This window comes from Hemiscyllium ocellatum, chromosome 22, assembly GCF_020745735.1.
Source record: "Hemiscyllium ocellatum isolate sHemOce1 chromosome 22, sHemOce1.pat.X.cur, whole genome shotgun sequence".
Lineage (NCBI taxonomy): Eukaryota > Metazoa > Chordata > Chondrichthyes > Orectolobiformes > Hemiscylliidae > Hemiscyllium > Hemiscyllium ocellatum.
The window spans coordinates 36,613,340-36,638,661 of record NC_083422.1 but is presented as its reverse complement, the minus strand read 5'-3'; the positions used below and the strand labels follow the sequence as shown (position 1 = coordinate 36,638,661).

Genomic DNA, 25,322 nt, shown 5'->3' with positions numbered 1-25,322 from the left:
GCAGGGAGATTTGCTAGAGCTGCTTGGGTGGAACCCAGGGAGAGTGAGGAAAGAGAGCAATCTGAGACTGGTACAGTTGAGAAAAGAAACGAGTCAAACAGTCAAGGCAAGCAGGAACAAAGCAGAGAGCAAAGTAGGACTAATAAATTAAACTGCATTTATTTCAATGCAAGAGGCCTAACAGGGAAGGCAGATGAACTCAGAGCATGGTTAGGAACATGGGACTGGGATATCATAGCAATTACAGAAACGTGACTTAGGGATGGACAGGACTGGCAGCTTAATGTTCCAGGATATGAATGGTACAGGAAGGATGGAAAGAGAGGCGAGAGAGGAGGGGGAGTGGCATTTTTGATAAGTGATAGTGTTACAACTGTACTTAGGTACGAAAGGCATGGATGAGGGTATCAACAAAGACACGCTGAGACAGATCAATTAGGCAACGTCACAGAGGCAAAAACATAAAGGTTGTAGTGATGACTTTCACATGTTCAGATGGTCATCTTGTGTTAAATTTGACGCTAAGGTTGCAACAATGTGGATGATCCTCAGATGGTTACCAGGAGAAGAACGGAATGGGTGAAAACCAAAGATCATGGTTTGGTGTCCCTAACTTTTGAATGGAGGAAACTTCTATTCATCCAGAACTGAATGCCAAACAAGGTTGTTTATATATAAGAAAGTTGGAGACTTCAGGACAAACTGTCCTTCAAGCACCTTTTACACATTCTTTAGTATTGCCACTTGAATCAGCTATGATCACTGGTCTACAATGGCTTTCAGTTAAGCAACACATCCTCATTTTCAAATCTCTCCGTGACCTCTCCATTCCTATTAGTTTAGTGTCCAGCCCCACAACTGCCAAATATCCATGCTAATCAAATTCTAGGCTCTGGCATCTGCTGCCTCCTTAAACTGACCAGTTTTGCAGATTATACACGCACAATTTAGGAATCAGCATATGTAACAATGTTTATATTTCCATTCTTATATGGTTCTTCAATGTTCCAAAACAATCAATTAACTATTCAAACAGTTAAAAGTGCAGAAATATATTCAACAAAGATTTATTTTATTAAGGTCACTCAACAAACTCACTTTAGTCTAACTACAATGCGAGATCAAACAGTAATGAAAACAGATATTTATCAGTTGGGAAACCTAGGAGTTGTCAAAAGTCTAATGCCAGACTATATTCAACATACGATCCTTTGAGGAGCTTGGAAATTGGTTAATTGTATTATTGGCAGGCATTTAATTAGTTATTTGGAATATATTCTACCCTTTCCGTAAATCAACACGTATCCATCTACTGAGAGAAGTCCCCCTACACGTGCACAAAAGAAATGAGCCACAGCATAAAAAAACAGCCAAGTCTTCTGATATTTCGATAACTTGGAAGTTAACGAAAAAACACTGAAGTATTTTGGAAAACTGAAAAACGGAATGCAAGATTTCCACAACACTCTCCACCCTCATGTAGATCAGCTCGGGTCTTTGATATTAAAAGACTCGCTCTCTAATAGCACAAAGCATATTATAAAGCCAATGGTTTTAAAAGTACCTCACAGTTTAAATGCTCCAACATGCAATCCGCTTACAGGAAACAATTGATTCGCTGAAGCCTTGCCTTTTGATCGGGGATTGACATAAAAACTTAAGCTGTGAAAGTTCACTTCTGTCTCTGAATTGAAGTTTAAAGCTCTCTATGAGAAGGGAGGGGGGGTAGAAGGGAGGGGGGGGGAGGGGGAGTGAGGTTGAGAAGCTGCTGGGGTTTTGGGGAGGTGGTGGGGGGGGGAGCAGAGAACTAGGAGACGGAGGCCTGCACAAACACAACAATCGCAGACCAGGAAAGGGAAGAACTTGTAAATAGGGGGGGGGGGGGAAACAAAAATAGAAAGCGATTAGGCAGCAGGAGAGAAGGAAAGTAAACTCACCAAAAATACCCTGCACGGCGCCCAGAGGGTCGTTGACCCAATCGTCAACACACGGCATGTTGAGAAGTTGCTGCGGGACAGGGAGGGGTGGGGGCAGGGCGGGGGTGAAAGAAGCCGACGGCGATGGCGGGAAAATCGCGTCACTGACGCAGCAGCTGACCCCTGACCCGTCCCGCGCAGGCGGCGCCGTGACGTCACGGCTCGCCCCCCTCCGGTTTCACCTCTGACCCCTTCCCACCTCCGCTCCGCGGAGCCGCTGGTGACGTGTCGGTGCCGGAGCAAAGATGGCCGACAGGAAAAACAGCGTCAACTTGCTTTTCTCCTCCGACACCGAGTTCAGTTTCCCGGTGCCTTTCATCCCTGTCAGCCAGGCCCAGGCGGCGGACAGCAGCCTTCTCTCAGCCGGTGGGTGAATGAGTCCCCGCGGTTTGTGTGAGAGAGCGGCGCGGACAGACATTCTGTGGATCGGGAAGTCACTCACTCGAACTCTAGGGGCAACATCACTCGGGGAGGGGGAGGGGGAGGGGCAAGAGGGGCTGAGTGTCTGTGATTTGAACACTCATTCAGAGGTGTTTAGTTCAGCCGTATACAATGTTTAGGCACCGTTATCACTATACATAGAAGGGGGAGGAGATTGGGATCGAATCAGATGCTTGTGTCACTGAGCATCCTCTGATTTGAGCCTGACGTGTAACTGAAACAAAATTGACTGGCCCATTCCCAACAGCAGGTCTAACAAAAAGACAGCCCTTAAATATACAACTGGTGTTACTTTGATCATTCGGACTTAGACTCACTTGTGATTTGTTTTACTTGCCCTGTTGTGTTTGTAGCCCAAGTTACATTTTGTTGGCTTGTATACCATGAATGTCATATTTTATTTTGTTGGAAATTTACATTCGGCAACTCCTTTTGATGTTGCCAGATGCTGGAGTTGCTCTACTGGCAATTATCGCTCAGTGGTAGAAGATTTGCCTTTCTGAATCAGAGATTGACAGTGTAAATCCCACTCAGGGTACTTGAGCACACAATCTAGCTTGATGTTTAGTGCAGCACTGAATGCATCTTGCACTAACAGGAGGTACTATCTTTTCCATGGAAAGATGAATGGACACTCTATCTACACTCTTAAGCTACATGTAGGAAATCCATAAGGAAAATCAAATAAGTTATTACTGCCAACATTTATACCTCAACTAACATAAGAATGAAACAGGTTTATGGGCATCAAATCACTGAATGCAGATCATTTCTGTCTCCATATTTACTCCAATATTTCCTACATTAGAACAGTGATCACAATTTGAAGGAACCTTATTGGTTATAGAGCATTTTTGAGTCTCCTGAGGTTGTGAAAAGTGCCACATGAATGCAAGACTTTCTATTAACATGTTTTATTTTGTGAGTGCATAGTGCAGATGATCTCGATGTACATGCATTTGAACAATTGAAATTTGAGGTCAAGTTTTTACCTCAAACAAATGCACAGATGGTAAATTTGACTACTAAACTTTGGCATTTTACAGGATTGCCAAAATGCACTCAAATGGTGGAAAGCTGTTTAGGAAAGCTATTTCCTAGATGTTCATCCAAAATTTGGTGAATTTTGAATTTTTGAAGCCTTGCTCTGAAGCATGAGGTCATAGCATTAACATTTTCTCCTCTGGTAGGAATTGAAGTTTACAAATAAAGCTACATTTTCAATATATAGTTATTAAATGGAATCTTTGTGATCTAGTTGTCATAGTATTCTTAATGTTTTTGTCCAGTAGAAGGCTCCATTTCAATTTTTGGTGAATTTTGTTTCTACAGCAGTGAACTTAGAATTAAGTCTTAAATTGAAAAGAATGTTCCCTTTTGTGATTAGTACTTCTTTTCTGTTGTGTATTCATTTGAGTACTTAAATTATAAAATACCTTGTCATGTTGAAATACCAGAGAATGTGGCATTATGTATTAATTTTGAAGCATAATAATTGCTGCCATTGAAGCACGGACAGCAGCCATTCTTTGCCAGTACAGTTCCATGAATGTTAAGATGAATAAGCTTAGCTAACATGGGCTTTGGCATTTCTTGAGTTATGAATATTGTCCACAATGTCAAGATAACTTTGCTCATCCTTGAATACTATTATATATCTCTAATATGAATAGTCAGCCAGGATCTTGGTTTTAATTGTTCATTGAATTGACTAGTATTAGTTATGCTATTCATGAGGCATGCTTCTTGTCTTCGTGTTGTTATGGACCCATGCAATGCTAATGTGGTACTGATGGAAGTATAAGATATTGTTATACTTATTCCTTTGAAAGGCAATGCACTTATTAATAACCTGTTCTGTTTTGGCACAGCAATGAGCTTAATGGTCCAGTTCCCCAGTCATCGATCCATTTTAAGCTTCAGTTTGTGCTTGAGCAAGATTCCTTATGCCCCTGAATAAGTATTGATGGGTGGGTAGTAGTGGGCCAATTTGTCCAATGTTCCTGGTCAAATCTAATTCACCTCTTTCTCCAAGTGAAAGCAACACAAGTAGATGGAAATATAATATTAATACAGTTAAGGTAAGAACAAATACATATGACATTTTAAAATATGAAGATATCAAATTCTACACGCTTTGGAAGAAAACAAAGGTCAGTGGGATGTTTTACAAGTAATTATGACTGACATTAATTTGCATTTAAATGGATGATTCCTAACTTGCTTATGTCTTTAGTGGGAATCTATGTCACCCTCATAATATTCCAGATATTTCAACATCATGCACCTAAATGAAGTACTGTTAAATTGAAGCTTGTGGAGGAGCAGAGAAGCTAAATAGCATCTTTTGGTTTTTGTTTTTATCTACATGTCTGGTCAGTGGAATTTGCTGTCAGGTTTGCTTTTTGATAATGTTAAGCACCTAATAGTCAGGAATTTGCAGTAAAAAGAATGGTCATGCTATGATGTTTCTTTATCTTTCAAGTTACATTTTGCACTTCTTTAAACTTACGACAATTGTTATAGAGTCATAGAGATGTACAGCATGAAAACAGACTCTTTGATCTAACCCGTCCATGTCGACTACATATTCCAACCCAATCTAGTCCCACCAGACTCCCATATCCCTCCAAACCCTTCCTATTCATATACCCATCCAAATGCCTCTTAAATGTTGTAATTGTACCAGCCTCCACCACTTCCTGTGGCAACTCATTCCATACATGTACCACTCTTTGCATGAAAATGTTGACCTTTAGGATCTCTTTTATATCTTTGCCTTCTCACCCTAAACTATGCCCTCTAGTTCTGGACTCCCCGACCCCAGGGAAAGGACTTCGTCTATTTATCCTATCCATGCCCCCTCATAATTTTGTAAACATCTATAATGTCACCCCTCAGCCTCCAACGCTCCAGAGAAAACAGCCCCAGCCGGTATAGCCTCTCCCTGTAGCTCAAATCCTCCAACCCTGGCAACATCCTTGTAAATCCTTTCTGAACCCTTTCAACTTTCACAACATCTTTCCGATAGGAAGGAGACCAGAATTGCATGCAATATTCCAACAGTGGCCTAACCAATATCCTGCACAGCCGCAACATAACCTCCCAACTCCTGTACTCGATATTCTGACCAATAAAAGAAAGCAAGCCAAGTGCTTTCTTCAATATCTGATCTACCTATGACTCTGCATTCAAGGAGCTATGAACCTGCACTCCAAGGTCTCTCTGTTCAGCAACACTCCCGAGGACCTTACCATAAAGTGTATAAGTCCTGCTAAGATTTGCTTTCCCAAAATGCAGCATCTCGCATTTATCTGAATTAAACTCCATCTGCCACATCTCAGCCCACTGGCCCATCTGATCAAGATCCTGTTGAAATCTAAGGTAACCTTCTTCGCTGTCCACTACATCTCCAATTTTGGTGTCATCTGCAAACTTACCAACTATGCATCTTATGCTCGCATCCAAATCATTTATATAAATGGTAAAAAATAGAGGACCCAGCACCGACTCTTGTGGCATTCCATAGGTCACAAGCCTCCAGTCTGAAAAACAACCCTCCACCACCACCCTCTGTCTTCTACCTTTGAGCCAGTTCTATATCCAAATGTCGAGTTCTCCTGTATTCCGTGAGATCTAACCTTGATAATCGGTCTCCCATCGAGTACTTTGTCGAATGCCTTACTAAAGTGAAAAAAAGTCGCCCAAGGCTGGAATCGAACCTGGTCCCTGATGCTGTGAGGCAGCAATGCTATCCACTGAGCCACCATGTTGTGTTATTGTTGGAGTGTATGCATCAATTTCATTTCACTGCAATTGTACATTTGTGAGTTTGCTTTTAGATTGATTGTGCTTGTGGTAATTTTGTTGAATTTTTGGTCATCAAATGTTGCAGGGATCAACATCGTTTGTTATGTAAACAACTTCTGAACTCTGCTATAGATAAATGTTATTGTTTCTGGATTTGTGTGACAATGATCCGAAGCTGAAAGCAAATGTAAGCTAAAGAAAATGCTGATGGAGGCATAGTCTGTTAGTTTTCATTTGATCGCTGTAAACTTTTGTATTTTCAGTTGAAAATATGGCCAGAAATAATTTAGTTTTATGAACTTGCCTAAAAAGCAGAAGGATCTATTTTGATGTGTGTGTTGCACTGAAGGGGTATTTTAAACTTTCGTACCTGTTGTATTTGTAACTAACTTTGCTTTAAAAAAAAACTGTTGGTTTTTAGATATACATATCATGTGCTGCTTTCAAAGAATGTTAACAATTTGGTTCTGAAGCCTTAATAAAAAAAGAAATCACTTTACACAAATAACTTACCCAGGTTGTGGGATTAAAGTTACTTTTTAGCAAAAATACCTTGAAGCTCTTGGGAGTGGCAGAATCAGTCACTTTGGGGGGATAAAGAAACAAAACAGCCAAACAAATTCTGTTTAAGGCAAAATAAATTTGTTTCCAAAGATAAAGTCAAATTGCAAGTGTTTTTACTTTGAAGGAGTTGCTTTGCTCGAGTTGTTAAGGTTGAAGAATTAATGAGTTGAGTTGTACTATTCCCATAAGATTCATACATTATAATCCCATAAAGTAGGAACTCTGTTTGTAAAGGTATCTCAAAGGTCCTCAAAACCTTATTCTTTGACCCTATCTTCCAAATTTTCCCACTACATTTGTTTCCAGTTCTCATGATACAGTAGCATTAGATTAGAAGCATGGAAAGGTGGGGGAGCAGTAAGACATTTAACCAGTCAAGCCGATTCCCCAATTCAGCATGATCATGGCTGATCTGCTATCTCAACACTATCGTCTTGCTGTCTCTCTATACCTTTTGACATCCTTATTTTCTGGAAATCTATCGTTTCTAAATAATATTCAGTGACTTGGCCTTCACAACCTTCCAAGCTGGTGATTTTTACAGTTTGACTACCCTTTGTGTGAAGAAACCTCTCCTCTTCTCAGTTTGAAATGGCCTACTTCCTATCCTGAGAATCCTTGTTTTAGAATTCCCCCCTCCGTCCCTACAGTCATGGAAACATCATTCCTGCATCCAGTCTGCCTGCTTTGTCAGAAATAAGTTGCAATGAGATGTCCTCTAATTCTAAACTCCTGAGAATACAATCCCAGCCATTCTGCTATGATAAATGTATAAAAATGGTGGTAGGGATTACTTTGTTCAGATTAGTTATTTCAGATGTATTCATGCATCCGTCCAATCAATTTCCTTAGTTTTACACAGTCTGTATCTTTTTATTTTTCAATATTTTAAACTGTGGACTGAAATGGGAAAAGTAAAGTTTGAAAACCAAGGATTGTGGATGTCATTACTGTACTTTTTAATAGTGAGTTACTGAAATGCATTGTAAGCCAATCAAGCAGGGTGCTTTGTTCTGGAAGGTGTCAAGCTTCTTGAGTGTTATTGGAGCTGAACTCATCTAGGCAAGGTATACCATCACACTCCTGATTTGTGCCTTGTCGATGGTGGAAAGGCTTTGGGAAATCAGGAGTTGAGTTACTTGCTGCAGTATTCCTCACTTCTGACATGCTGTTGTTGCCACTATTGATATGGTGAATCCAGTTTACTTTCTGGTTAAATGGTAATCCCCCCAGTTCATAGTGGGGGAATGCAGTGAGAATAACCCTATTAAATGTGGTGGGGTGATGGTTAGATTGTCACTGATTCGAGATAGTCATTGCCTGACATTTGTGCAGCACAAATGTTTCTTGCCACTTTTCCATCTAAGCCAGGCTGTTATCAAGGCATTGCTGCATTTGGGCATGGACTGATTCAGTATTTGAGGAGTTGCAAATGGTGTTGAACAATGTACAGTCATCAATGAGCATCTCCCTTTCTGACCTTGCAATGAAGGGAAGGTAATTGCTGAAGCAGCTAAAGGTGTGTGACCTCCCACAATCACAGCCATCTTCAAGGGCTGCCGAACTTCACGTCAGGAACTTAGTCCTTTTGTCTGGTTTTGAGCCCAAGGCTGCAATGAGGTTAGGAGCTGAATGGGCATCACTGAGCAGTTATTGCTGAGCGGGTGTTGGTTTATAGCACTGTTTTTGGCATTGGCTATCACTCTGTTGATGATCGAGAGTAGACTGATGGGTTGGAAGTTGACCAGTTTGGATTTGTCCTGCTTTTTGCCACATTGTCAGGTGTTGTATTGGAACAGTTTGCCTGTGGTGTGGCAAGTTCAGGAGCACAACTCTTAAGTACTAATGCTGGATGTTGTCAGGCCCCACAGCCTTTGTAATATTGAATGCCTCCAGCTTGTGTTTGATATCAGATTGAGTGAATCAAATTGGCTGCAGACTAGTATCTATAATCCTGGGAACCACTGGAGGAGGCCAAATATCTTCATCCATTGAGCATGTCTGGCTGAAGATTGTTGTGACTGTTTCAGCCTTATCTTTTACACTGATATGTATGGAGCTCACCCATCATTTAAGGCTGAGGAAATTAATGCAGCCGCTGCCTCCAGTGAGTTGTTTAGTTGTCCACTATCATTCATGTTTGGATATACAGGACTGATTTTAGATCTGATCCATTAGTTGTAAGATTGTTTAATCCTTTCTATCACTTGCTGCTTCTGTTGCTGGCATGAGTGTAGTCCTGTTTTGTAGCTTTGCAATCTTTTGCAGGTATGCCTAGTTCCATTCTTTGCATGCCCTGCTGCACTCTTCATTTTACCAGAGTTGATCTCCTGGCTTGATGGTATTGGTAGAGGGGAGAGCCTGAGCCATAAGGTTACAGATTGTGTTGGAGTGTGATTCTTCTGCTGCTGATGGCTTACGGTGCCTCATGGATGCACAGTCTCAAGTTGCTAGATTTGTTTGTCTCTCCCATTTAACATGTGCTCATGACACGCAACATCGTGTAAGGTATCGTCATTATTTGTAATAAGTGGTCATTCTTGTTAAGCACAGTAATGTGATCACATCTTTCAGTTAGTCTGTTGGTAAATTGGGGAATTTGCATGCTTCCATAAAAATGTGAAGTTACTAATGTGGGGGGGGCTTAATCGTTGGTGTGCTAACACAGTGAGGTTGATAGTATTCGCTCACTAAATCAAACCAAAATTATTAGCACCAAAAAAGGTAGTAAACTATTATTTTGAAAATATTCTGAACGGGATTTAGATGTTTATGATCCAGAAGATAAAGGCAATTGTTTTTAAATTTTTTAACTTAAGACTAATCTTTGTTTTGCTGTTTTGGTTTTTGAATCGACAGATGAATCCACAGATGTTGGTGAGGAGGATAGTTTTGTGGGTCAGACTTCTGCTTCCACAAGTCATCCATCAACCTTCAGCTATTTCACCCAGGCTGCAAACAACAATGATCCTTTTGCGAATATTGGACATCCTCCTTTCACAACAACAGCAGCACCACCTGTAGGGACAGCTTCGTTTCCAATGGCTCCAACTGAAGTACCCCTTACTTCTGCAGGACATTCTGTGCAGGATCCTTTCACATTTCAGAGTCCGCAGCCTCAGCCTGGCTCCATGATGCCCCCTGTGTCTCAGTATATTAGCACAACGTATCAGAATACTCAGCATGCCACTTCCTCATCAACTGCTTTTCCACCTGTGTCCCCTCCTCAGACTCAGCATCATTATAATCCTTATCGCCAAAGTTCACAGACGAACCGGGCCAGTCCGTACTTTACACCACCTCAACTTCAGCAAAGCCAAAACCAAGGTCACCAGCAGATGCCTTCCTTTCAGTCTACTCCCCCAGTCAATCATCTGTACCAGACACCACCAACATCTCCACCACAGGTATGTTGAGCTATCAGTTAATGTCAAAATATTTACATACTGTTTGTACCAACTGTGTAATCCTTAGTTTACTTGCAAATGGAATAGTTATTCAAAATGACCAGAGACAGTAAAACCTCATCAATGAAGTACTTTTGAAGCATAGTAATTATTCTTAATTGCCCATATTTAAGTCAGTGAACATTTTGTTAAACCAATAATGGTTAAGTCACAGGTATAAGTTTGACAGAAAATAGGAAGGTGCAGAACGTTTTGCCGTGTACTGTGGATGCGTGTGAAGTGCATTGTTTGCATTTGAAAAGAAAAAGAATGAGAATCCTTTTATGAAGAATTTGATCCTGTCATTCATATTACTTCACGTTGTCTGGTATCATTTGTTCATGTAAATTACTTAAGCATCTTTGACAAAATAGGCTTACTGATAATATCAAAATAGGAGGGAATGCAAGTTGTAAAGAGGAGGTAAAGAGTCTGCAAAGAGATATGGATAGGTTAAGTGAGTGGGCAAAAAGTTGGCAGATGAAGTATAAATACGAACTTGTCCATTTTGGTCAGATAGAAAAGCAGCATATTATATAAATTGAGGTAGGCTGCAGAACTCATTTTTACAGCAGGAACTGGGTATTCTGGCACATGAATCACAAAGTTAATATGCAGATTTTCAAATGTTCTGGAAGGCAAATGGTATGTTGTAATTTATTGCAAGGGGAATGAAATACAAAACTCGGGAAGTTGTGCTGCAGTTATACATGTGTTAGTGAAACCACATCTGCAGAAGGATATCATTGCCGTCGAGCGAGTGTGGTGAAGGTTTACCAGACTTATCCCCAGGATAGAGTGATAGTTCTTAAAAAAAAAAGAGAGAATGGGCAGCCAAGCATGTATCCTTTAGCATTTTGAAGAATGAGAGGTAACTTCATTGGAACATAAAAAATACTGAAAGAGATAGACAGGCAACATGTTTCCTCTGCTTGGAGAGTCAAAAACCAATGGGCACGATTTAAAAATAAGGGGTGCCAAATAACCCTGAGGGTTGTGAACCTTTGGAATTCTGTAACATGCATAGTCTTGGAGTATGTTTAGAGTAGATAGATTTCTGATGACCAATAGCATACTACAGTAATGGGGATGTGGAGAATAAATATTATTGAAGTGTTCGATCAGCCATGGTTGTATTGAGTGACAGGGCAAACTGAATGGTCTACTCCTATTCTTCTTGTGAACAATCAGTCAATCATTTTGGTCTCCTTATTTGAAAAACAATAATCACTTCGAAGCACATCAAAGAAGGTTCACTCAATTCATTCCAGGGATGAAAAACTTAATCTGTGAAGGGGTTCGGTCTAAATATATTGGAATGAGAGGTGATCTGACTAGAAGATAAAATGTCTTGAACTGAATACCAGGAAGATGTTTGCTCTTGCAGGAAAAACTACAAATACGGTATACAATTTAAGAGTAAAAAGTCTCACTTTTGAGACAAATCTTGATGTTTAATTTTTCTACCCAGAAAAAAAAGTTGGAGATTGGGTCTTTAAATCTGTTTAAGGCTGAGTTAAACAGATTTTTGATAGATAGGTGAGATGAGGATTATGTAATGCAGACAGTGGAACTGAGACTATAACCTGATTAACTGTGATCATGTGGAATGTTGGAACAGCTTGATGGGCCTAATGGCCTATTGCTCCAAACTCTGAGGTTCATTTATCCCATAGCTACTTGTGTGGTACATTGCAAGGAAGTAAATATGGGCACTGCTTTACAACCTGAAATGGATATTTGTGTCTTTCACATGTATCTTTACAATTGCTCTAATAGTAATCTCAAGTTAACTTTGTGTGTTGAGATGTGATATGAGTTCTTCTGCAAGATGTGTGCACAGAGCAATAATTATGATTGGGTTCACTTAGTCAAATTGATAAAGATTACTTTTGGTTAATGATAAACCGAGATGTTGCAATGGTCCCCTTCTCTTATAGTTTTTCAGTATTCTTCCTGTAGCATCACAAATCAAAATTTCTACTCTCAACAGCCTTTTGTCTTCTCAAAGCACTTGCTATGTGCAGTTTTTGAATATAAAAATCTGACTCCAGTGTTAATGTTTCATCTACACTTGATGTTTTAACCACCTTTCCCAAACCCAGAATAAAATTCACCATCTTAACTTGACATTGACTTCTGCTCAGTTCACATGAATAGTACTAATACAGTAACAGTAGGTTTGAACAATCTCTGGAATGCCAAATTATCTTTTTTGTTGTGTCCTATCTGAAATTTAAACCAGAAAGCCCTTAAGGTTTGTGAGTCTGACATCTTTATATGTGGAAGTGTATGGTAAGATCCTTAACATTTATTCTATCAAGTTCCATTTGTCAGGGGTACTGAAACTTGTGTGAAGAGGAAAAACAATGGGCTGTCTCCTTAAGTTGACAAAAGTGAGGACTGCAGATGCTGAAAACCAGAGTTTAGATCAGAGTGGTGCTGGAAAAGCACAGCAGGTCTGGCAGCATCCGAGGACCAGGAAAATCAACTTTTCGGGCGAAAGTCTGATGAAGGGCTTTTGCCCGAAACGTTGATTTTCCTGCTCCTCAGATGCTGCCTGACCTGCTGTGCTTTTCCAGCACCACTCTGATCCTGTCTCCTTAAGTTATCAGTTTGAAGAACCTTTAGTCAGATGGTGCAGAGCTGAAACCTGAAAGTGTAAGTTAGAGTATTTAATTCAATACCAAATTATATACAGTGAGCAATGTACAATCTGAGAGAAAGATGGATTAAAGAGATAATAAATGAAATAAAGGAATAATCAAAAAATGTATTCAATTTATGACATTTTATAAAATCGACCAAGGATTGAAATCTGAAGGAATGAGATTCCATACTTAGAGTTTTTCAGTGCCAGAGAGCTTGCTTGGCGATGAATGATTGATTGATTCTTAATATGCTGTTAAAAACATAAAATGAACTTTCAAGTAGAAGTTCTTAAGGTTTCTAGCATATTTAATGAATATCGATCAATTAAGTACCACCAGTTGAAACTGTTGTGTGTCTGGGAAAATGAGCCTGTTGACAAGGTACCAGTGTAGTAAAGCTTACATGATTTCTATTTTTAATTACATGATTAGAGAAATGGAAGTTGCTGACAAGATTTCATTTTTTAAAAAAACTTAAACGCAGATCAGAAGCAATGTAAAAGAGGTATGAATTGACACTGATTGTACTTCAAATAAGAAGTTATATTTCACTTGTTCGATAAAACCAAGAGGTGTCTTCTAGGACTGTAAGCACTCAAATTGTTCCTTGCAGTGTTGTGACAAATCATAGCTACACAGTTCCACAATGTGCTTGCTTATTCATACAGGATAAGTCAGAAATCCTATCTAATATCAGCATTCGCCTTTTGAGTTTCATATATGTATATAATTTGAAACAAACAAAAGTAGTCCCTCAAGTCTGCTCTGCCATTCAATAGATTTATAGCTGATCTGAACGTGACCTCAACTCTATTTTCCTGTCTACCCCATACTCTGTCACTCTCTTGCCAATCAAGAATCTATCTAAATCTGCCTTAGGATAATTAAATCACCCCATCTCCACTGATTTTGCAAAGAGAATTAAACAGACTAATAACTTGAGAGGGGAAAGAAAAATCTCCTGCCCTTTCTCTCAAAAAGGAGAAGCCTCTTATGTTCAAGTATTTTCCCTTGATCTAGTCTGTTCCTGAAGAGCTAATTGTACTCCCATCTTGTTATGACTATCATTAGCGAGAAACATTTCATCGAGAGAGAGATTTTTTTCAACCAGTCTGTAACTAACACCTTTTCACAGTTGAGGTATATTTGAGAAACCACCCAGCCGTTTACCATCTCCAAGTTATGTCACAGCTTTCCAGGTTTTGAAGCTTCTTATCTAGCTTATATAGTACCATCTAAGTGCTGTGTCTCCTTTTCTGCCATCCAGAAAGGTTGAACATTTCCTGAGAGAGATTTGCTTCTTCTCACAAGAAACATTTCTGTTCTTCTTTCTGTCTCCATCCGCTTTCTCTTTGTGTAAACATCTGATCATCTTCATTCCTCTAGCTTACAAGCTTGTAGCTCTCCATTGCATGTGCAGCCTTTATTTGTATTTGCCAGACACATGATTTCTTTCTTAATTTCCTCCATTGGTACTGCTCCCAGTTTGAGTTGTCAGGTCTGTGATGATTTATTGCTTTTTGTACCTTTCAGTTTGTCTCTCTCATATATCCGAGCCATTAATTTTTCTTGGATTAACTATCACTTCCAGACACTAATAACTTGAAGGGGAAAGAAAAATCTCCTGACACTAATATTATTTTAATCATACCTTCACTCAGTGCTTTAAAATAAAATTGATGTGCCCTCTCTTTTCAGGCCAGTGTAGGGCAGGGAGTGTTACTCCCATCTGCTCCTAAATCTATAGCCGCCGCAGTCCAACCTTTACTGAATTTGCCATGTAACATCTATGAGCCTGTACGACCCCATTGGTTCTACTGCAAGCTGGTGGAAGGTAAACCAATCTGGATGCCATTCAGTTTCCTGGACACAGCAAAGCTGGAAGAAATTTACAACTCTAGTGAGTAGAAATAATTTTATTTGTATAATGGTAAAATTGTTTTATACACAATGTTTTGTTTTCTGACTAAAAACGACTACAGTTTACAATTATTTCAGGTAAATGTTTGATAAGTAATGCAGGATAACTTTCCCCTTGAATCAGTCATGCTCTTTCTGCTTTGTAAATTCTAGATTTGGATTTTAAATTATGTACTTATTGTGTTTAGAATAAATCCCAAGATTTATTAACAAATAGACATTGACTAAGCAAATATATTTGTTACACAGCATTCAGTGAGAACATTTAGTTATGTGATGTTTGTTTTGCTAATATGCTGCTTCAGGTAACACGGACCTCCTTTCAAGTGTATGCATCTGTGTTTGTGAATGGTTAGACAGTGGTTCCACTAGTCTGTTTGTCAATTAAATGCCAATTGTGCAATTTAGTCTCTGCAGATGTACAATATTTTGGTCATTTTAAATATTCCTCACATCATTCCTGGGCACTTAGAGTCATAGAGATGTGCAACACGGAAACAGACCCTTCAGTCCAACTCGTCCATGCTGACCAGATATCTCAACCCAATCTAGTCTCACCTGCCAGCACCCGCTCCCATTCCCTCCAAACTCTTCCTATTCATATACCCATCCAAATCCCTTTTAAATGTTGCAATTGTACCAGCCTCCACTACATCCTCTGGCAACTCATTTCATACACGCACCACCCTCTGCATGAAAAAGTTGCCCCTTAGGTCTCTTTTATATCTTTCCCCTCTTACCCTAAACCTATGCCCTCTAGTTCTGGACTCCCCCACCCCAGGAAAAAGACCTTGTCTATGTACGCTAGCCATGCCCTCATGATTTTATAAAACTCTGTAAGGTCACTCCTCGGCCTTCAACGCTCCAGGGAAAACAACTCCAGCTTATTCAACCTCTCCCTATAGCTCAAATCCTTCAACCCTGGCAACATCCTTGTAAATCTTTTGTGAACCCTGTCAAACTTCAAAACATCCTTCTGATAGGAAGGAGACCAGAATTGCAAGCAATATTCAAAAAATGGCCTAACCGATGTCCTGTACAGCCGCAACATGACCTTCCAACTCCTGTACTCAATACTCAGACCAAGAAAGGAAAGCATACCAAACGCCTCCTTCACTATACTTCAAACCAAGCTATGAGCCTGTGCTCCAAGGACTGTTTGTTCAGCAACACTCTCTAGGACCTTACCACTAAGTATATAAGTCATGCTGAGCTTTGCTTCCCCAAAATGCAGCACCTTGCGTTTACCTAAATTAAACTCCATCTGCTACTCCTCAGCCCATTGGCCCATCTGATCCAGATCCTGTTGTAATCTGAGGTAATCACCTTCACTGTCTACTACATTTCCCAATTTTGGTGTCATCTGCAAACTTACTAACTATACCTCTCATGCTCACATCCAAATCATTCATATAAATGATGAAAAGTAGTGGACCCAGCAGCAATCCTTGTGGCATTTCACTGGTCGCAGGCCTCCAGTGTGAAAAACCACCCTCTGTTTTCTACATTGGAGTCAGTTCTATATCCAAATGGTTAGTCCTCCCTGTATTGCATGAGATCTCACCTTGCAAACAAGTCTCCCATGGGAAGCCTTATTGAATGCCTTACTGAAGTCCATATAAATCATATCTACTGCTCTGCCCTCCTCAGTCCTCTTTCTTATTTCTTCAAAAAAACAATCAAGTTTGTGAGACATAATTTTCTCCCACGCAAAGCTATGTTGACATTTCCTGGTCAGTCCTTGCCTTTCCAAATCCATGTACATCCTGTCCCTCAGGATTCCCTCCAACAACTTGCCTACCACCGACGTCAGGCTCACTGGTCTATAGTTCCCTGGCTTGTCCTTGCCACCTTTCTTAAATAGTGGCACCACGTTAGCCAACCTCCAGTCTTCCGGCACCTCACGTATGACTGTCGATGATACTACTATTTTAGTAAGAGGCCCAGCAATCACTTCCCTAGCTTCCCACAGAGTTCTAGCGTATACCTGATCAGGGCTTGGGGATTTATCCACTTTTATGCGTTTCAACACATCCAGCGCTTCTCCGCTGTTAAATGGGCATTTTTCAAGATGTCACCATCTATTTTCCTACATTCTATATCTTCCATATCCTTTTCCACAATAAACACTGATGCAAAATATTCGTTTAGTATCTCCTGCAGCTCCACACAAAGGCCCCCATGGTGATCTTTGAGGGGCCCTATTCTCTCCCTAGTTACGCATTTGTCCTTAATGTATGTGTAAAAACCCTTTGGATTCTCCTTAACTCTATTTGCCAAAACTATCTCATGTCTCCTTTTTGCCCTCCTGATTTCCCTTTTACTGCCTTTATACTCTTCTCAGGATTCACTCGATCTATCCTGTCTATACCTGACACATGCTTCCTTATTTTTCTTAATCAAACCCTCAATGTCTTTAGTCATCCAGCCTTTCCTTTCTCCCTAACAGGAATATCCTGTCTCTGAATTCTCATTATCTCATTTCTGAAGGTTTCCCATTTTCCAGCCGTCCTTTTACCTGTGAACATCTGCCCCCAATCAACCTTTGAAAGGTCTTGTGTAATATCAAAATTTGGCCTTTCTCCAATTTAGATATTCTACTTTTAGATCTGGTCAATTCTTTTCCATCACAATTTTAAAACTATTAGAATTATGGTCGCTGGCTCAAAGTGCTCTCCCCACTGACACCTCAGTCACCTGCCCTGCCTTATTTCCCAAGAATAGGTAAAGTTTTGCACCTTCTCCACATACTGAATCACAAAAATTTTCTTGTACATGCTTAACAAATTCCTCTCCATTTAAAATCTGAACACTATGGCAGTCCCACTCTATCTTTGGAAAGTTTAAATCCCCTACCATAACCAACCTAGTATTTTTATAGAGAACTGACATCTCCTTACAAATCTGTTTCTCAATTTCCCGCTGACTATTGTGGGGTCTATAATACAATCCCACTAAGGTGATTATCCCTTTCTCACTTCTCAATTCCACCTAAATAATTTCCCTGGATGTATTTCCAGGAATATCCTCCCTCAGCACAGCTGTAATGCTATCTCTTATCCAAATGCCACTCCCCCTCCGCTTTTGCCTCCCTTTCTCTCGTTTCTGTAGCATTTGTATCCTGGAACATTAAGCTGCCAGTCCCGTCCATCCCTGAGTCACGTTTCTGTAATTGCTATGATATCCCAGTCCCATGTTCCAAACCTTGCCCTGAGTTTATCTGCCTTCCCTGTTGGGCCTCTTGCATTGAAATACGTGCAGTTTAATTAATCAGTCCTCCCTTGTTCTCTGCTTTGTCACTGCCAGCGCTGACTGTTTAACTCGTTTCTTTTCTCAGCTGTAACAGTCTCAGATTGACCTCTTTCCTCATTATCTCCCTGGGTACCATCCCTCCCACTTTACTAGTTTAAATCCTCCTGAGCAGCTCTTGCAAATCTCCCTGCTAGTAAATTAGTCCCCTTCCAATTCAGGTGCAATCCATCCTTCTTGTACATGCCACTTCTACTCTAGAAGAGATACCAATGATCCAAAAATGTGAATCCTTCTCCCAAACACCAGCTCCTCAGCCATGCTTTCATTTGTTCTGTCCTCCTATTCCTACCCTGAGTAGCTCATAGTGGGGGGGGGGGTGGTAATCCAGATATTACTACTCTCTAGGACTTCCTTTTAAATTCCTGCCTAACTGTCTGTAATCTCCCTTCAGAATCTTGTCCTTTTCCCTTCCTATGTCATTGGTACCAATGTGTACAATAACCTGCAGCTGGGCACTCTCCTCCTTGAGAACACTCTGCATCCTCTATGAGACATCCTTGGTCCTAGCACCAGGGAGGCAACACACCATCCTGAGTTTTTGCTGCTGGCCACAGAAACGTCTGTATGTGCCATGGACTAGAGAGTCCCATAAGACAATCGATTGCTTGGAACCTGACGAACCTCTCATTGCATTAGAGCCAGTCTCAATACCAGAAACTTGGCTGTTTGTGCTACATCCCCCTGGGAATCCATCATCTCCTACATTTTCCAAAACAGCATACTTGTTTGAAATGGGAGTATCCACAGAAGACCCGTGCATTAACTGCCTACCTCTCTCGCCTTTCCTGGAGTTAACCCATCTATGTGACTGTATCTGTGATTTTTCTCCCTTCCTATAACTGCCATCCGTCACGCCTCCTTGCTTTTGTAAATATCTCATCGCCTCTAACTGTTGTGCCAACCAATCTATTTTATCTGATAGGATTTGCAACCAATGGCATTTATTGCAGATATAATCCTCAATAACACGTAAACTCTCCCTAAACTCCCATATTTGACATGAAGAGCATATCACTCTCCTAAGGGCCATTTTTGCTTCTTCCAATCTGCAGACCCAGAAAATTCCTCTACAAAACACTGTTCCAGGTTAAATTAATACTTATGGCTTATATTTTTACATTTAATCAAGATACATGCCTCAATAAAACATACAATCAAGAAACACCCCCTCTACTCACTACTGCGACTTACAGCAAGGCCACATTTAAAACTATTCACTGATCTGTTTCTGTGCTGTGACCTCTCCTAAACATTTAATCAGTGGATGATAAATGGTTACTCGACATGTAGCTATTTTATGTTTGTATCTTATCAATGTTGACACAATATACAACAGTCACGGTGAAGCCCATCCCTGCTCTGCCCTACATCTGCTCATACACACTTCAGAGATGAATTGCGATCAGAGACTGGAAAGTGTCATTTAGCTCTTACAGCACCAACACCATCCCTAGTGCCAGGTTGGCTGGTTTTGAATAGATGAGAGAAATGGTCAAATTAACAAATTTGAACTTTAGTGATTTGTGATTTAATGCAGCATCATGGATATTGGTTTACCAAGCCATCATAACTTCATGTTGTAATAGAATTTAAAAAGCACTCATAGAACATTACAGCACAGTCCTTAGAAATTTTAATTAGAGAAGATGATAAATTCATTTTTAAAATCTAAAAAATCTAGGACACAGGTGTGTTTATAATACAAATCAATATGTTGTTCTCAAATAACTTTTTAAACATACAGTACTATTTTTCAATGAACCTTTGATTCAAATGCCAGTCTAATTTATGTGGTATTGTTTAAAATTTCTCATGTGAGAATGGATTGAAAGTTCATTAGCTAGAAGTCTAATTCTCCAAAACACTTTTTTGAGTAAGTCTAGTTCCATGGTGATAATCTATAAATATTGTGAAAATAAGCACTCCAGCTACTGGTTTGATAATGGAAAAAAATATGGAAAATGGAATCCAGTTTTAATCCCCTAAAGCTACAGCATTACTTCATTAATTTCATACAAAACACTTATTTTGTTGAATACAAAAGCAATGCCTTTGAATTTTGTGACCCCATGTAAATTGGAACAAAGACATGTTTTGCTGCTTGTTAACAATGACAGTCAGAACATCTTTATAGGTTGGTCTTTGACCATAGCCTGTGTTAACTGCTGTTACAACCTGTTATCTTTTTTTAACTTTTATTCTATCCATGACAGTTAATTTATATTTTAACAATTGACTAGTCAAAGGCTATGGCTAGTTTTCCATGATTTAAAAAAAATAGTGGGGGTGGGGGGTGACAAAAAAGGAGCTATAGTGTTGAACTAACAAATGAGAAATACGGGTTTTTAAAATTTCAATACCATTAAACTGCTTGGATATTGAAATGTTGCACTGCTAAATGTCACTATAAGTATGTAAAATAAGGCAGTGAAAGAAGTCATCTTGCACCAGTTGGAGAGATGTTAGTCAAGGCACATATAAATGTTTATGCTGGCTGAAGGAAATATCTACCTTTTTCAGTTCCCTTATTAAAGATAATTGTGATTAAGCAGTCAATTGACTCACTTTAGATGATTCCCCCAGAAAGCCATGGATGCCAGTTTGTAAATTCTCTACTTGCAGCACCTGGTGCTGCTCATTCTAGTTTCTTTGCCAAAAGATCACTCCATGTTGATAAGATATTGGTTCTAAATTTCAGCTTTACTTACTTGAACTTGCTGTATTCTTGCAGTTTATTTTAAAGTAATTCTATGCATTAACCAGTTCAACACAATTTGTTAGCTTTAAATTTCACTTTCTTTCAGGATTGGAAATCTTAATTTTTTAGCCTTTCTCAAGGGGTTGTGTAATTGAGTTTCTTTCGTTATTCTTTCGTCAGAAAGGTGAAGTAATCTAAAACTTCACCATTCAGAAGAAAAAAGAAAGTACATTCAATCAACAGACTTGATTTAAATGACAGGCATAATATCTTTTATAATGACATCATAACCTTCTTATCTTTTGGTTTCATTTTTGATTGTTATCCTGGTCACTTATAAGACTTGAAACATTTGCAAGCGTAGGCCAAATGCCATTTAACCAATAATGTCTATTGTCTTTTTCTCATACAAAAATTATTTTTCCTAATTGTATAAAGATACATTTTTAGTATTTTTAGATGTTGTCACTTTTTGTTACAAAATTTAAATCAACCCATTTTAATTTAAAACTTCCAGTACAACCAGACCCTGAAAATGTGATTGTATCCACTGATGGAGGTCGCTATGACATTCAGTTATATGACCGCACCCGACATGCAGTGTACTGGGAAGAGGAACCATCTGAAGTGAGGCGATGCACGTGGTTTTATAAAGGGGACATGGACAGCAGGTTTATTCCTTACTCTGAGGAATTTAGTGAAAAATTGGAGGTACAGTATTCCATAGAGCTATCCTTAGCTGCCATTTATAAGTCAATGAAATGTTATAGCATCCACTTGCAGTTCTGGGTGAGCCAACAGTACACAAAACACTTGGGTCAAAGAGTAAATCAAGGAAAATTACCTGGACTTTACATTTACACTGTTCATGGCGAAAGTGAGGGCTGGAGATCAGAGTCAAGATTAGAATGGTGCTGAAAAAGCACAGCAGGTCAGGCAGTATCAGGAGCAGGTAAATCAATGTTTCGGACAATGATGAAGGGCTTTTGCCCGAAACGTCAATTCTTATTTACACTCACCTGATGAAGGATGAAGACAATCACCTGATGAAGGAGCGTCGCTCCGAAAGCTAGTGTGCTTCCAATTAAACCTGTTGGACTATAATCTGGTGTTGTGTGATTTTTAACTCATTTACACTGTTCATGTTGAGCAAGGGTGTAACATTCAAAACTTGCACTCCAACACGTCTTTAGGAGTTAATTACATGACCACCTGCAGTAATAATTTTCAATTTAACCTATTTTTCTAATTAACTTAATCAGAGATATTAGTACCTGCCAATGGAACAGGTGGGACTTGAACCTGGGCCTCCTGGTCCAGCTGCATGGATGCTACCCTGTGCCAGAAGAGGCCGTCCCTCCTCTCCAGCCACATGCTGTTAGCCTTGTGAAAAAAAATGTAATCAGCTGATTAAATATTCAATGATTTGGCTAAATTTTCCAGTGATTACGTATATAATTCCCAGAACTGCCTACAATTCTATGAAATATGTAACCACTTTCAGTAGAATCAGTGGTTAGATCCATGCAGGATCATGGAGGAACTTTAGACAGCTTGCTCCTACTGCTGAAGACAGATTTCTCTGTGAAATTAACCAAAATGGCAATGGCAAATCTGAGGTAAGTTTATGTGGTAATCCAGCATTAAGGGAAACCAACTCTGTTCGCTGGGAGTAGGCTTGTTGAGTTATCTGAAATGGGGTCCTTCCATTTCCATTTCCAGCATGCCCATTGTCATGAGTAACCTGGCAGCTGATTTTTGTCCTGGTCCTGTACAGATAGGCATTCAGTGCTAAAAATCCATATTAATGACTTTTAGCCTTAAATTTTAATGACAGCAGTTTTATTTATTTTCACATGGGATATTGGAATTTTTCTCAAAATTATTCTGTAAGTAAACAGCATTTTTTTTTTGTTCACATTCTTCTTGAATCTGAAAACAAATGTATTTCTCCAAACCAGCTTTAACCACAATTTGAAGAGGTATAGGTTTGGGGTGGAGACCACAAATTCAAAAACTCTTATGGGCACTCCTGACTCCTCATGTTACACCACAAAGCCTATTACTTGCAGATTTTCTTTTGCATTTAACAACTGTTACCAGTGATTTGGAACAATTTGGCCTTTTTGCAAAAATTTTATGTTCCCTGTGCAAGTCTAACACAACTGATATCGCACTGTTCCTTTCTTCTGACTGGAACTTGAAGCAACAAAACTTGCTGCAATACTTGGATTTGGTATAGATGCTTGGATCCCTTCTCGTGATTGTTGTATGCTTTGTATCATCTCGACATTGCAGAAAAAGGGGTTTCTAAAATCATTTGTGCTCCTTTCTCAAAATAATTATGTTAGATAATTATTATTTTCTGGAGGCAATTTCAGCTCCGTTGCAGTGTAAGACACTGAAGCAAATTAATTGTTGAATCTAGTGACTTCCCTTCTGTGTAATTTAACTTATTTACTGGATCTAAGGAACTCTCTGTACGCAATTGTCATTTATGTTGTTTATAATTTACTGCAGAGATACATTGTGGCATTTGAAAATAAGTTTGAAATCTGTTAACTCATAGTAATTGTATTAGCCTTTCAAGCTTTAAAAACATATAGTATTTATTTTTCCATATCAGTATTTACTAAAAGTGAATTTGAAACTTTCAGTGTATTCTTAAGTTCATTTTAATTTGTTGAGGAAAGCAAATTGAACAAATTAGATGTCTCTCAAAATGTATCTCTTGTTTTGCAGGGGGAATATAAAAAAACTGTAACTACCAACCAGTGGCATAAAAGACTGGAGTTCTCTAGTGGGGAAACCATTGTCATGCATAATCCAAAGGTATAGTGTACTGGAAATAGTGAGTTGTGATCTTTCATGCACTATCAGTGATATAAAGATATGGGTTTCATAAAAATGTTTGCTTCTATTTGATCAAGGGAAATAACAACTGATTTGGTTTTCAATTATCGTATTTTGTTTCAGTAAAACAATATTTCATGTTTACGTTTGCTGCAGCTAGCTCATTTATCCATAAGAAGATTATAGATCCATATTTGGACTGTAATGCCCTTGTGGGGAAGAAACAAGAGCTTCTTATACAATGGTAGATAACTGGTGGAAACATCTTCCAACTGTGGAATGATCTGTATTAGTTGTGAAGTGTTCCCAATGGTTGAATGGTAAAGACACTATATGAGGTACTTTGAGTCACTTGAATTCCAAGCTTTGATCATCCACATGTGCTGAATAGCTTAATCTCAATTAATGTAATACTGAGGGCATGTGTAATACTGTGAAAACTATTTGGGAATGAGAGAGTTGGTAAGGGGAGATGATCCAAACTCTGACTTGCAATCTTCATACAGAATTCCTTGTTGAAAAGTGTAAATGTATGGACATCAGGTAGGAATAGGATTAGACAGGCTCTCTTGCATTTGAATAGCCTTCTCTCATACTAATAATAAGCACAAATGGAAACTGGATCTCTGGGCCAGGTGCCAATGTTTGGGGAAAGCTATTTTCCTTTCGTTCTCTGTATGTTGATGGTGCTACCATGGTTGAATTAATTGTTCATTTTCAGTTTCCCAATGGGATTGGTGAGTGCCGTTATCTGATTAGTTTTTACCAATTTACATCAGCTATTTGAAAAAAAATCCCTTATTTTAATTCACAAGATGTGGATGTAACCAGTTAGGCCAGCATTATTGCCCAGAGGGCATTTAAGCGTCAGCCACGTTGCTGTGAGTCTGGAGTCATGTGTAGGCCAGACCAGGTAAGGATGGCAGCTTCCTTCTTGAAAGGACATTAGTGAACAAGATTTTTTTTCTCTCTCTGACAATCAACAGTGGTTTCACAGTCATCTTTAGACTCTTACTTATATTTATTGAATTCAAATTTGACCATCTGCCTTGGCAGGAATTGAACTCTGATCACCAGAACATTATATGGTCTCTGTCTTAACAGGCTAGCAATAATACAGCTAGGCCACTGTTCCTCCCAGCATTAAAAACTAGCACAGTTATATGGAACTGGATTTAACTCTAACTTGTAAGAGTATAGTCAAAATGCCCTTGAAGGATATTAAATTGAGATTTTTGTTATAGTTCAGCAGTATTCATTCTTATTTTACACTTAGCAGTCCAGAAATGCTACCGAGTACAAAAATTGGAGAATAGGATAGATGAATACTTGGCTCGAGTTGGTGAAAAAGGGTGAGTTATAGATTCCTGGATCACTAGGACCATTTCTGGGTAAGATGGGTCCTGTACAAGTGGGATGGTTTGGACCTGAACCAGAATGGGACCAACATCCTTGTGGGTTGGTTTCCCAAGCTCTTTTGGAAGGAGTTAAAGCTACTTCAGCAAAGGGAAGGGACACAAGTTGTTAGTACAATAGCATACATCAGTGAAGGAATCAAGGTGGAGGGAGTTCAGCCATATTGAGATTCAAGGAATAAAGCGAGGCTGTACTTTAATGCCAAGAGTATTATCAATAAGACAGATAAGTTAAG

The 25,322-nt window shown here is 39.3% G+C and overlaps 2 protein-coding genes across 2 annotated transcripts in view; one reads left to right on the top strand and one right to left on the bottom strand.

Annotated features, from left to right (window-relative positions):
• The window catches only part of mcmbp (minichromosome maintenance complex binding protein), a 36,851-nt gene extending 34,824 nt beyond the window's left edge, over positions 1-2,027 (bottom strand). The window contains exon 1 of the mRNA XM_060842075.1: positions 1,938-2,027. Coding sequence (XP_060698058.1) covers positions 1,938-1,995 — 58 coding nt within the window. The 5' untranslated portion in view covers positions 1,996-2,027. The remainder of the gene's footprint in view (positions 1-1,937) is intronic.
• Positions 2,028-2,204: 177 nt separating this feature from the next.
• The window catches only part of sec23ip (SEC23 interacting protein), a 132,377-nt gene continuing 109,259 nt past the window's right edge, over positions 2,205-25,322 (top strand). The window contains exons 1-5 of the mRNA XM_060842074.1: positions 2,205-2,342; positions 9,651-10,198; positions 14,587-14,788; positions 21,336-21,529; positions 23,561-23,650. Of these exons, the coding sequence (XP_060698057.1) occupies positions 2,222-2,342; positions 9,651-10,198; positions 14,587-14,788; positions 21,336-21,529; positions 23,561-23,650 (1,155 nt within the window). The 5' untranslated portion in view covers positions 2,205-2,221. The remainder of the gene's footprint in view (positions 2,343-9,650; positions 10,199-14,586; positions 14,789-21,335; positions 21,530-23,560; positions 23,651-25,322) is intronic.